The sequence below is a fragment of the Manduca sexta genome, chromosome 4 (genome assembly GCF_014839805.1).
Source record: "Manduca sexta isolate Smith_Timp_Sample1 chromosome 4, JHU_Msex_v1.0, whole genome shotgun sequence".
Lineage (NCBI taxonomy): Eukaryota > Metazoa > Arthropoda > Insecta > Lepidoptera > Sphingidae > Manduca > Manduca sexta.
The window spans coordinates 7,895,016-7,908,540 of NC_051118.1; the positions used below are offsets into that span (position 1 = coordinate 7,895,016).

The 13,525-nt window shown below is 37.0% G+C and overlaps 1 protein-coding gene across 1 annotated transcript in view; it reads right to left on the reverse strand.

Moving 5' to 3' along the window:
* Positions 1 to 13,525, reverse strand: part of LOC115449956 (facilitated trehalose transporter Tret1) — a 45,900-nt gene that overhangs the window by 8,273 nt on the left and 24,102 nt on the right. The window contains exon 5 of the mRNA XM_037442781.1: positions 8,378 to 8,504. Within this exon, the coding sequence (XP_037298678.1) occupies positions 8,378 to 8,504 (127 nt within the window). The remainder of the gene's footprint in view (positions 1 to 8,377; positions 8,505 to 13,525) is intronic.

A 13,525-nucleotide genomic window follows, 5' to 3' on the forward strand; every position in this document is an offset into this window, starting at 1 on the left:
TTTTGCTAGTTTCTCAGCTCCATTTGTTATTTAACGGATAGCACTGTCTATGCCTCGCACGGGTGTTTATGGCCTTCCCGCGCTGGCAACACCGATGACAGGAAGGACGGACGGGTGCCATATTGGACTTGACTTCGAGACCACCGAACGTAACCATCATTATAGTTTTTGTCTTTTGTATTTACCTTATATTAAATTTACAGTCCTCTATACTAAAAACTGGTTTGATATCTCAAGAAATGGTCCTTCGAGCTGGCGTTTGTTTTTCTTTAAATCTTTATTTAAGGAGCTTGGTCGATATTTCACGACTATGTCGCTCCGTGCGTCCACTTTTACCAATGCCTACTCACTTTCCATGCCTTCCAAATATTTTTTTAATAAAACCCTAGCCTCTTCCGATACAGGAACCGAAAAAAAAGCACCTTTGTTTTACGTCAATTTTAAAAGGCGTGAGGAATGCGAGCAATAAGTCAATTTTAGTAGATAAAGTAGGTCAGAGACATTTCGAACTTACGTCATGGTATTTCACACTTTGTGATAAAATTAGACTATTTATCGTAGTTTTTAACACCTTATTTAAATTGATATAGAATTTAAATTGTTTTAGCACGCACCTCGAAGTCTCAGAAAACAGTCTTGTTAATTAGCACGCATTATGCCGAAACAACTGGCGTATTTTGATGGAAATTTCTGTTATAAGCGAAAAAGGCAAAGGGTTTCTCTAATAAGGTATTTTTAATTAGTGTTTCGTCTCTTTGAGTCTGATAATTTATTAGTTATACTACCTTTTGCTCGGTGCTTCGCCTGCGTGAAGGAGCTTTCGGATTTTTTTTTTTCCGATTTATATTATGACAAAATTACACAAAATCATTATAAATTTTAACCTAAATGTTATTCTGATGTATAATCAATATTACTGTAAAGTTTCATTCAAATCCGTTCAGTAGTTCTTTCGTGAAAGAGGAACAAATATACATCCATCCACACAAACTTTCGCATTTATAATATTAGTAGAAAAACATTATGGATACCGGATATAAACGGAATCGATTTGAAAATTCTTTTACTAGTAGGAAGCTACATTGCTCCTGAGGGTTAGTTTTATCCTGGGAAAATATAAAGCGGGACTTTTTGGCCTTACATTCCTCCCTTCCTGCCAACCCGATCTGGTTACCTTGTTTTATCCCATGCCTTGTATTCCTTAAGAATTTTATCCTTAATTTAAAATGTTGTAGTTGTATACATGATCTTAAATGTTATTTAATAATAATTATACTTATAATTTGTTTTGACGTATCATCAGTGCAACTTTGTTCGCCTACGTGATAAATAAAGTATTTTATTATATTTATTTTATCCCAAAAAAACATTTTGAAGCGGACGAAGCTTGGGCAACACGTAGTAATAAATTATGCCATAAATAAGAGAGAATAAGTGAATAATATACGATGCGTACGGAATAGTACAGATGGGCAAAATACTTCAAGGACGGAAATTTTATTGTTTAGCGCCAATGAGTCATTCGCCATGTTTTATTGGACTGTAATTTTTTTATCGCAGTCGCGCCTTCGAACAGTCAACCATTATATAGTATACAATCGACCCGTCCCGGCTTCGCACGGGTGCAATGCTGATACTAAATACAAAACAGAAAAACTGTGAACGTTGTATATAAAAACATAGCGGCCCGCTCTGGCTTCGCACGGGTATAACATAACAAAATAACAGTATTTCTCCACTATTTAATGGATGTTATTATACATATAAACCTTCCTCTTGAATCACTCTATCTATTAAAAAAACCGCATCAAAATCCGTTGCGTAGTTTTAAAGATTTAAGCATACATAGGGACAGAGAAAGCGACTTTGTTTTATACTATGTAGTGATTCAAAAAGAGAACCGTCGTGGCCGAAGAGTGAACTTTCGAATTTTACATAGCAACCCTTCCCCGCCATTTGGTAAATGTTAAACTCATTTGTCACGTCGTATTGCTTTGTTATAAACGATCTTGCGTGTTGTTTTTTAGGGATTTTTGTATGGAAATATACCGAAACTAAACAAAAGATGTATAATGATTTCTTATGTTTACGCGAATGTTAGAAAAAATTAAAAGGATGTAATTAAGCACAGTAGCGACCTCAAATCCCACGACGGGTCTTGTTCTGAAATCTGAACAGACTATAATATTTGCTTAGAAAGTATATATTTTACGGTGGCGAAGGGTGCATATAACTCGATTCCTAGCTTTCCTTTATGTAGATTCTAATTATCATTAAAACTGTTTGCAGACTGCATTCACATTAGTACCTATATGTTGTGTTGGGTTTACTTTCGTAAAATTTCACCTTTTGCCACTGGTATTTTATATATTTTTATTAGTAGTTTATTATATTTATTGAATATATTTGTGAAATTATACTTTTATATTCATGCTATATTATTTTTTGTTTTACAATACACAATACCTAATCTTTACTAATTGCAAAAAGTTTGATATAATTTTACAACAGATATTTCTGTCAAACCCTTTGAGAACAACTATAAATTGTTGAAAAATCTTATTTAAAACGACTTGAAAATCGAATCCAGGATCTTTACATATACACTGCCAGTAATGACGAGGCGAAAAATTGTTTTTGTGGGTATCGGACTCCGCAGTCAACACGGAGGGAAACTGTGAATGGCATACTGGAATACCCTGGCTTAGCAACTGTAAGGTCCTGGAGGAAAGTTCAGAGAGGATAGCTAGGAAGGATAAGAAAACATCTAAGGATGGGACGAATGGAGAAGGCCGGGAAATGTTTGCGAATCTCTGCAGGCCTTAATGTGAATTGGCAACCATGAAGTATACTGTATACACACAATCTAACAGCTCATGTGATAGGACCCTTTCATTTAATTTTATCCGTGGTGCTTTATAACTAGCTTATCTAGTTGTAAACGTCCCTATCCTTGAGGTTAAATCGCCTCCTTACATCATGATTTTGTCACCCGCATTGCTCTGGAGGGAAGTGGACAATTAATATTTCCAACTCCTCCCTATCTTTCTATTTGATTAATTTCATTGCGGGACAATGACATATTAGTTTTCCCTGAGACTCGCCAAGCTTCACTGCTCGGTGTCATAAAATGCGTGCTACTGCTGATCCTGGCTTTCAGGAGTTGTAGTGGTGGGTGTGAGGGCGGGAAAGTCTCGTGGAAACTGTTGTCCCTCCGTGCCTAGGCGTGCATTCGGTGTAGACTGTGGACCGAGCGCAGAAGAATGGTCTTGGGGGGGGGGGGGGGTTGAGGAAGTTATACAATACCGGTGCTATCAAACTTAATGACTTTGTTAATTCTGAGTAATAACGTTGTAATATGACGACATGACTCCGATCGTATAACTTCTCAGTTTAAACTATCTAGGGGTATAATTCTCTACGAGAGTTGACTCGTAACGTTGCTGTGTTAGGTTATCTTCGTGAAATTACCGTGGAATGGTAGTCTGTATGCCAATTTTTATTGTTAACGCGACGCGGTGCGTTACGTGCTTGTTTTGAACTGTCAAAATATCGTATGCCGATAATAAGGCCTCAGATATCGAAATACAAATATTTTTCTAATTTATCCCGATTTTTTTGATACATTAAGAACAAAATAACAAAAAAAATAAAACAGATACTCAAATCACACCCACTCTTTTCTAGATCAACAACAAATTTTACTAATTATTTTCTAAGTTGTATTTTAATTTATATAAGTAGTTAATATTTTATTGATCGACCTAGATTATTTTGTTCTAAGATATTCATGATACGTTTGAAAATCGAATGCATAAGGGCCATCTTATGTAGGGCCACATTAATAGATGCAACTCAGTCCCAACTCATTTAGTCCGATATCAGCTGAGACGCTGTCAAATTAAGGTTAGCGTCTTATAATAATATCAGCCCTGTATTATATACTGTCCCACTGCTGAGCACGGGCCGCCTCTAACTACTGAGAGGGATTAGGCCTTAGTCCACCACGCTGGCCTAGTGCGGGTTGGTAGACTTCACACACCTTCGAAATTCCTGTAGAGAACTTCTCAGATGTGCAGGTTTCCTCACGATGTTTTCCTTCACCGTTAAAGCGAACGATAAATTCACAAAGATAGCGTCTTAAGATAGTATTTATTTAATAAACCTATTAAAAACCTATTTTAGGAAAGTTTCAGACGACTATCTTAGCTCGGAAAGCATGTATGTACATAAAGCCATTGTTCCTGCGCCTAATCTCCCTCTGGTCATGTCGGATCGCTGTCTCATTGGATTATCACAGTGAAGGAACAAAGAGTGAGGAACATACTTGGCTGATCTCCGTTGAGGTTGGCCGCCGTGGCCGAATTCGGCTATCATTCATTCATTTAATGCCGACTCAGCTGAGAACAAGCTCTTAAATGGGAACTTAAGCTTTGTTTAATTAGTTCAATATAATATGTCTACTTTAGATTTTACTTAAACTTAAGATTGATTTCTTATTACTTCCCCCAATCCGCCTATCAAAAGCTCAAAGTCTAAACATTTCGTTGACTAACGATTGTATCAAGTCAGACGCATTTATCAGCTCCCACGAATATATTAAATTGTAACATTGATCCCTCAGTACCAGGAACAGCGAATAAACGCGAGGTCAACATTAAAAAGCTAATTAACCTATGAATGAATAGCACATGTGGCAATTGACTTGCGTCGTGTGACACCGGACAGCAACCAAATTATTGATAGCCACAAGCAGGGTTGGCGACGGCGATAATATACGCATTGACGTATATTCTATAGACACGAACCTCCATACAAACTGCATATTTGTTATTATTACTACTACTCGACTGCCTCGGTGGCGTAGTTGTATTGCACGTCCGGTACAATAGCGCTCTGAGGTCCTGGGTTCGAATCCCGGGTCGGGCAAAGTGATATTTGGGTTTTTCTGCTCAGTATTAGCCCGGAGTCTGGAATTTGTGCCCGATATGGCGATAGGCTCGCCCCCTATCACATCATGGGTCGGAACATACTTGGCGAAAAGTGGGTGCCCTAGTTGCGCCTCTGCATACCCCTTCGGGGGATAAAATGCGTGATATTATGTATATGTACTACTACTGTGTTTTAGACACGTACTTCCATATAAACTATCAGAATCTGAACTAAAATGGCAACCAAAATGTCACTGTCATAATCTATTTATTATCTTAAATAACAAATAATTTTCATTATTTCACTAATATTTTTTATTCATATATGGTTTACTTAGACTCGAGTTCTTATATTGTGAGCGACACTCTGTACAAGACCACGCTGTCAATGTTGTAATCATAAATTCAGGTGTACGGATTGCGGTACAGTTGAGTCGAACACAATGAGTGTACGGAACGCCAGATTTAGTTCGTAGTACATATTGAAGATATTCAGGTTCATTTTGATATTGCGTTAATAAATGAAACCACAAAATCGTCTTTTCTGTTACAAAAGTCCCTAAAACACTACGACTGCGTCATCTATTTAAAAGGTCAGATTAAAAAATCCACCATTCCCCATGGTAACAAAACACAATGACGCCATCTTTAAAAAAAAAACTAAAACACATCCATTATTTCCCACAGGAACAAATTACTAGGATTAAAAGTAGCCTATGTGTCTAAAAACAAATATCAATTTTTTTTTCACAATATTTCGCACTTTTATAATATTAGTAAGATAAAATGCCGACCGACTACGGCACGACAACGCAGTTGTACTGCATGTGCGGTATGGCAGTGCTCTGAGGTCCTGGGTTCGAATCCCGGGTCGAGCGAAGTGATATTTCACTTGGCGAAAAGTGGGTGCCCCGGTTGCGCCATGCATGCCCCTTCGGCGATAAAAGCGTGACGTGTCAGTTGTAAGATAAGAAAAAAAATAAAATGATATCGCGTGCCAACCCTAAGAATCGGTCAAATATCAAGGACGTCGGGAATAAGTCCTGAAACGTGAACAATTGGCACATGTTTGCAAACATATCTCATGTCGCCTGTACAATGATTTAATTTGTTTGTTTCGTTGACTTTAAATGGGGGTTCTTAGTTCAAAGCTGTTGATAGCAATTAATTATACCACTGAATGGTGAAATATGGCCATACAATGGCGTCACTATTAGGGGTCAATATCGGGACTAATAACGTTACATAAAAGCGGCGATAGTCTAGTTGGGTGAGGAACGGACTGCCGAGACGAATGTCCGCGGGTTCTAATCACAAGGGCACACACCTCTGACTTTTCTAAAAAAATATGTGTGTATTCTTTGTGAATTATCGCTTGCTTTAACGGTGAAGGAAAACATCGTGAGGAAACCGGCATACCTGAGAAGTTCTCTATAGGAATTTCGAGGGTGTGTGAAGTCTACCAATCCGCACTAGGCTAGCGTGGTGGACTAAGGCCTAATCCCTCTCAGTAGTAGAGGAGGCCCGTGCCCAACAGTGCGACAGTATATAATACAGGGCTGATGATGATGATGATGAATAACGTTTCATTGGAAAACCGGAGAATTGCGAGTTGGACTCACGCACCGAGGGTTTCGTACAAACTTGGAGGAAAGAGGGTCTACTTCGAAAAACGAAAGTCAAAACGTCGGTCAGAAACGAAGCAACGGCCAACTTCGAATTTAACTTTACTACTAAATTACTTCGGATCCGTCACCGTTCTGTAGCTTGCATTAGCGGTAGGAACAATTTCACGTATATTTTTTTGGAGAAAACAGTGAATCTTTATCCTCGCAGATGGTTTTAATAATTATAACTGTAAATTCTTACAAATTCCATGTCTGATATTGCGATGAACGGATCGGTCCGCCGTCGAATCCGTCATCGGATCCGTAACACTTCGTAGTAACAGTGCGACCCGTCAACCGAAACTACGGATTTCGTTTTTCGAAGTAGACTCTCAGGTATCTTAATCGTATAGGGAGTTCGCTCTCAAGTACAATATCAGCTGATGCTATCAAACAAAGATTGGTATTCAAATTAAAATAAAACTATGTTACGGATTTTTATCATGTTTTTATATTATAATTTTCTCTGATTTCGTGATAAAATCCGTTAAATAATTTTATTTTAATGTCTAACAAAATTTATCATACTTATGACTAATAAATTTATTTATTTATTTACTATGGGATAACAAACAGCTGCACAACGATGTTTACAAACAGGTTGTTACTGTATCAACGTTTACATAAGTGTGCAACAACGTTATCCACAGTTTACTACAAAGAAAACAAGTTGCCGTTGATTGATACAAAATTAAAAAGGAAGGAAACATAATATCAAAAAAACAAAGTTATACAAAATATATAAAGATAGATACGATCACAAACAACAAATGTATATGATTAAATGTTCACTAGCTACAAGTTCAATTATAATTAATATGTAATCTTATACTAAAGTAGATATTACATTCGCATCGCGTGTGACTAATGTGTCAGTCATTGCCCTTTTGAAATAATTTCTGGAGAGAGAGTAAATCTACATTAGAAAAGTATGAATTAATGGTATTTGTTCTCCAGCGTGGGTATGGCAGAACAGTTATAATAGACGTTTATTGCTTTTTTGTAAAGTTTTCTGTTAAACTATGAACAGCGGCGTTGGTTACATGTTTATTAATGCAGTACCAGTGTAGTTTTACTCTTTACTTATTTAATGTGTGACTGTTTTATGTTCCTTTTGAATAAAATAAAATAAAATAAATAAATAAAATAAACATTCGCCTAAATATAAGAAATCATTATGAAGATAGGTGTTTTTGATAGCATTTAAATAATCCGTATTAATTTCACCTCTAATGACTTTCAAATCACAACATAATTGCATAAAAAGAATGTGACGGATGTTGATAGCCAACTCAACTGACAACAAGCTTTCAAAGGGCAGCTTAACCTTTACTTATTAAATAGATAAATAAATGAAATATCTACTTGAAATTTTACTCAAAGGTTACATTCATTTTATGTTCCATCATTGACGTATATTCTATAGACACGAACGTCCATATAAACTATTTGTTCAAACTGAACTAAAATGGAAAACGAAACGTCACTGTTATAACCTATTTATTCTCTTGAACAACAAATAATTTCACTTATTTGATTAATATTTTAATCAAATCCCGGTTTACACTTGCACTCGAGTTTTTATATCATGAGCGCCGCTCCGTACACAACCACAAGCTGTCAGTATTGACCATACTAAAGTCAGTTTGAATGGATTGCAGTTCAATTCAGTTGAACACAGTGAATGTTAGGAACGCCAAATCTAGTACATAGCATATCGATGATGTCCCAGAGTTTCGTTCTTAGATTGCAACAGGAAATATTGATCAAAGTACTTACAGAGAAGTTTTGGCGAGAATTTCGGCTCGCTGGTGGTTTGTTCAATTGTGATGCGGTCTACCTCTTCCATTACTAGTTTGTGGTCGTGCGGGAGGGACCGCAACCACCCTACCACCTTGGCTACTTCCTGTAACAAAAGTGGTTACTTTAAAAATAATGTATAGCGCCTTACTGCAACTCTACTGGTGGTAATAAGATAAATATGAGAAACCGCCTGGGTAGGTACCATTGCAAAGCAACACCTTGAATTACAAAGTATTGTTTGGTATTCCACTGCGCTCGCCATCCTGAGACATGAGATGTTAAGTCTTATTATGTCCAGTAATTACAGTGGCTACAATGTCCTTCAAACCGGAACACAACAGTGACTACATTTCTGGCGGCAGAAATAGACATTGCGGTAGTACCTACCCAGGCCGACTCTCACATAAGAGAGACCTACCACCAGTAAGACATGCTAAAGTAACATATCACGTATCCTGGTAAAATTTCAGCTTGAAACTTATTTCGCAGACACTTTATAATATAAAATAAAGTGTCAATATACGGAATAAAGAATTCAGATTACAGTTTACGCGTAAATATATCTTAATTTTTATTATCAAATTCGTATTTCCGGTCAAATGCCACGTGTTTCTGAAACAATTGATGACATCACAATGCGGATGTTATGTCTAAAATTTCTGGATGAATAAGCAATGGGTTCTCGGAATCAGTGCTCGGTGATTCGTAAACAAATGTTGCTAGGGGCGTTACTATGCCTACTGGAGACATCTGGATTTATAATGGAACGAGCTAGTCTCTTGCCTCATGGTGAGTAATGCGGAAAATTGTAGGAGGATTAATTATCATGTAGAGCTTTGATTTTTTTTATTGCTTTGAATAACGAGAAGAGCTTGCCCTTCGCCTGATGGTAAGCGATACGACCGCTCATAAACAGAAGAAAACGCCACCCAACACCTTTTATTACAAAGTATTGTTTGGTATTCCACTGCGCTCGCCATCCTGTGACATGAGACATTAAGTCATATATCCAGTAGTATCAATGGCTATAATAACCTTCAAATCGGAACACCACCTGTGAAATTCTTAAGTATATTCATTACGTTTGACGCGACTAGAAATGCTCTCGTCTGAAGGTACGTTCTCAGCAATGAGATACCTATAATATTGGTCTGAGATAGTCTAATGTATTATAATTATCTATCTATACTAATATATAAAGCTAAAGAGTTTAAACGCGTTAATTTCAGGAACTACTAAACCGATATTATTTTTTTCACTTAAAGGAAGTTATAAGGATTGCTATATGCTACTTTTCATCCCGGAAAAATATTTATCCCGCAATAAAATTCACACGGGCGGAACCGTAAGCAAAAGCTGTACCTAAAGTGATCATTTTTTTGTAAGTGTTAACCGTAAGCAAAAGCTATAAAGAGATAGCAAAGATTTTATAGCAAAAGCTATAAAACGTGTTATTATTGTCCTTGTTTGTTATTTGGATAAATAAAAAACCGATTTTCAAAATAGTTTCATTATTAGGAAGCTGCATTATCCTTGAGTGTTATAGATTATTTTTTATTACAGGAATGGGCGATAACAGACGGAGCGAGCAAAAACTAGTATTATATAAACAAAAGAATTTAAATTTATAATAATGTCGCCAATACTTGACAACAGTTTGAATAATTCTAAACTATTATTTATGATTTACACTTTACTACGCACTCAGACAAATTGCTAAGATAACTGTGTGCGTTTGTAATTGTTTTTGTAATGTTGGACACTATAAATGACAATGTGAACAAAGTGATTACTTTTAATATAGGTGTTTCGAGCCAACAAAAACTCTTCAAACAAAAAGGTATTTTGAATTATACTGTAAAAAACGATAAATGCAAATACTAAAAAAATACGACGATAACCTATTGGGTGTAGAATGGAATGCGGAGACGAATGTCCGCAGGTTCAAATCCCAAGGGCCCATACATCTCTGATTTTAATTTCAATTATGTGTGTTGTCTTTGTGAATTATTGCATGTTTTAACGGTGAAAGAAAACATCGTGAGGAAACCTTTTTTTTTGTTTTCGCGGAGAAATTGCCTTATGACTACCGCCCAGCCTTCGGGGGGCGACTGAGCGGTTATGTTGGGGTCAGTATGTTGTACGACCCGGCGTTGAGAGTTGAGCGTTGGAGTTGAACCCCCCGTTGGCTCCTATTACTCGTCTTTTACGACAGGCAGGATATTAATAATAATAATACCAGCCCTGTATTATATACTTGCCCACTGCTGAGCACTGGCCAACTCTACTACTGAGAGGGATTAGGCCTTAGTCCACCAAGCCGGCCTAGTGCGGATTGGTAGACTTCACACACCTTCGAAATTTCTAAGAGAACTTCTCAGATGTCCAGGTTTCCTCACGATGTTTTCCTTCACCGTTAAAGCGAACGATAAATTCACAAAGAATACACACATGATTTTTTAGAAAAGTCAGAGGTGTGTGCCCTTTGGGATTTGAACCTGAGGACATTCGTCTCTGCAGTCCGTTCCACACCCAACTAGGCTATCGCCGCTCTAACAACAGGCAGGATAGCGTGGTGGAATTCTCCAAACGGCCCCATTCCACAGGGCGGAGTGTGAGGAAACCTGCATACTTGTGAAATTCTCTATAGGACATTTTGAGGGTGTGTGAAGTCTACCAATTCGTACTAGGCCAGCGTGGTGGACCAATCAGCGCTACCGTTAATGCGGTAAAGGTAGTGTTGTATCGCATAACCCGTAAACCTTGTTTGAGGTTTCTGGGGTCCAAATTAGTTGTGTTATGGAAATAACCCTACTGAAACAAATGTTAAAAATTATAAATAGATTTTCACAAGCGACCGTGTAAACACATTTATTGGAAAAAGAAAGGATCATCAGTAGGTATTTGTTAAACGCTGTTTGTCTGGTAATTGCAAGTCTTTTGGTAGATTTTAATTTTGGTTTAAAAGATCAGAAAAATATAATATTTTTTTTAGCTGTATTATGAGTATTATCATGCATGAGAGCGTAGTTTGGAATGAAACGGCCTGCCGAAACAATGTCCGCAGGCTCAAAACTCAAGACACAAACTTATGACTTTTCGTAGTAAGACTTTTAATATAGGGGCAAATGAGCATACGGCTCACTTGATAGTTGATGTTAAGTGATAACCACCGCCCATGAAGATAAACAAAACACTATCAAAACGGTGTCGAATATATCGGAAGGAAACATACATACCCGAGAATTCTACATTCGAATTTGAACCGTATGTCAAGTCAGCCCTCACTGGGTTAGCGTGATGGTAAAACCTAAAGAATTGATTCCCAAAGTTGTCCGGGTGGGCCCGCAGGGATTTTCGGGAGACTTGACAGGGGTCTATGTTGGCGGGACCAAAAAATGAGGGACTACAAGTCGTAAGCGGGGGCTACGAAAATAGATCTGGTTTGATAGTAAAGTACTAAAATGTTGGCTTGACTTCAAAGTAGCAGATGAAAGAAGCCCACCTGCACCAGAAAATTTTGAAAGGGGTCTATGAGTAAAAAAGTTTGCGAACCTCTGACTTACACCTTCAGTAGCAGAGGAGGCAAGTGTTCGCCACTGGGAATTATATAATACAAGGCTGATATATGTGATTTACGTCTCAATAAAATGACAAATATTTTGAAATAGACATATCGGTCTATTTTATCTATCAATGTAGGCAGATAAAAAGGTCCAACAAAACCCAGCAAAATTTTTAAAGTGGTCTATGAGTAAAAAAGTTTGGGAACCTACACCTTCAGTAGCAGAGGAGGCAAGTGTTCGCCACTGGGAATTATATAATACAAGGCTGATATATGTGATTTACGTCTCAATAAAATGACAAATATTTTGAAATAGACATATCGGTCTATTTTATCTATCAATGTAGGCAGATAAAAGGTCCAACAAAACCCAGCAAAATTTTTAAAGTGGTCTATGAGTAATAAGTTTGGGAACCTACACCTTCAGTAGCAGAGGAGGCAAGTGTTCGCCACTGGGAATTATATAATACAAGGCTGATATATGTGATTTACGTCTCAATAAAATGACAAATATTTTGAAATAGACATATCGGTCTATTTTATCTATCAATGTAGGCAGATAAAAAGGTCCAACAAAACCCAGCAAAATTTTTAAAGTGGTCTATGAGTAAAAAAGTTTGGGAACCTCTGACCTAAATCTTTAGTAGCAGAGAAGGCAAGTGCTCGCCACTGGGAATTATATAATGCAGGGCTGATATATGTGATTTACGTCTCAATAAAATGACAAATATTTTGAAATAGACATATCGGTCTATTTTATCTATCAATGTAGGCAGATAAAAAGGTCCAACGAAACCCAGCAAAATTTTTGAAGTGGTCTATGAGTAAAAAAGTTTGGGAACCTCTGACCTAAACATTTAGTAGCAGAGAAGGCAAGTGCTCGCCACTGGGAATTACATAATGCAGGGCTGATATGATATGTCATTACACCTCAATAAAATGACAAATATTTTGATATTGACATATACGTCTATTTTACACGTTTAACTTCAAATTGGTTGGCTTAATTAATAATATTTTTTGCTTTATCAGATGGGATTTTCCTGTTATTCCTCGTAACCGCACCTACACAAGCTGAAATAGTGTTTTCCTGAACAACAAATCTTTAATTTGTTTTTATTGTTTCGTTGTTCGAAACAATGGATTTAATTTCGTGTCACCAGTGAGTAATTTACCGCAAATCGATTTACTTGGAAGTGTATATTAGGAACAATTACCTGTGGGTAAATGCGTAATTGTTTACTTATAACGCTATATTTAATGTTGAGTTCTTGCCTAGACACATAGAATTACTTATAAACTTGTTTTAGCGTTAAGAAGTGATTAAGAATTGCTTAAATAGTTGTCAAAAACATCACCGGATTCCTAGTTTAAACCTTATTAAGAAGCAAGATGGCGGGTTTTGACTTACAGCTGATCGAGTAAATTTGTTTCTTAACATTGCGAATTGATTAAATAGCTGTCAGAAATATCACCGGATTTCTAGTTTAAACCTTATTACGAAGAAATGGCGGATTTTGACTTACAGCTGATCGAGTAAATTTGTGTCTTAACTAAGC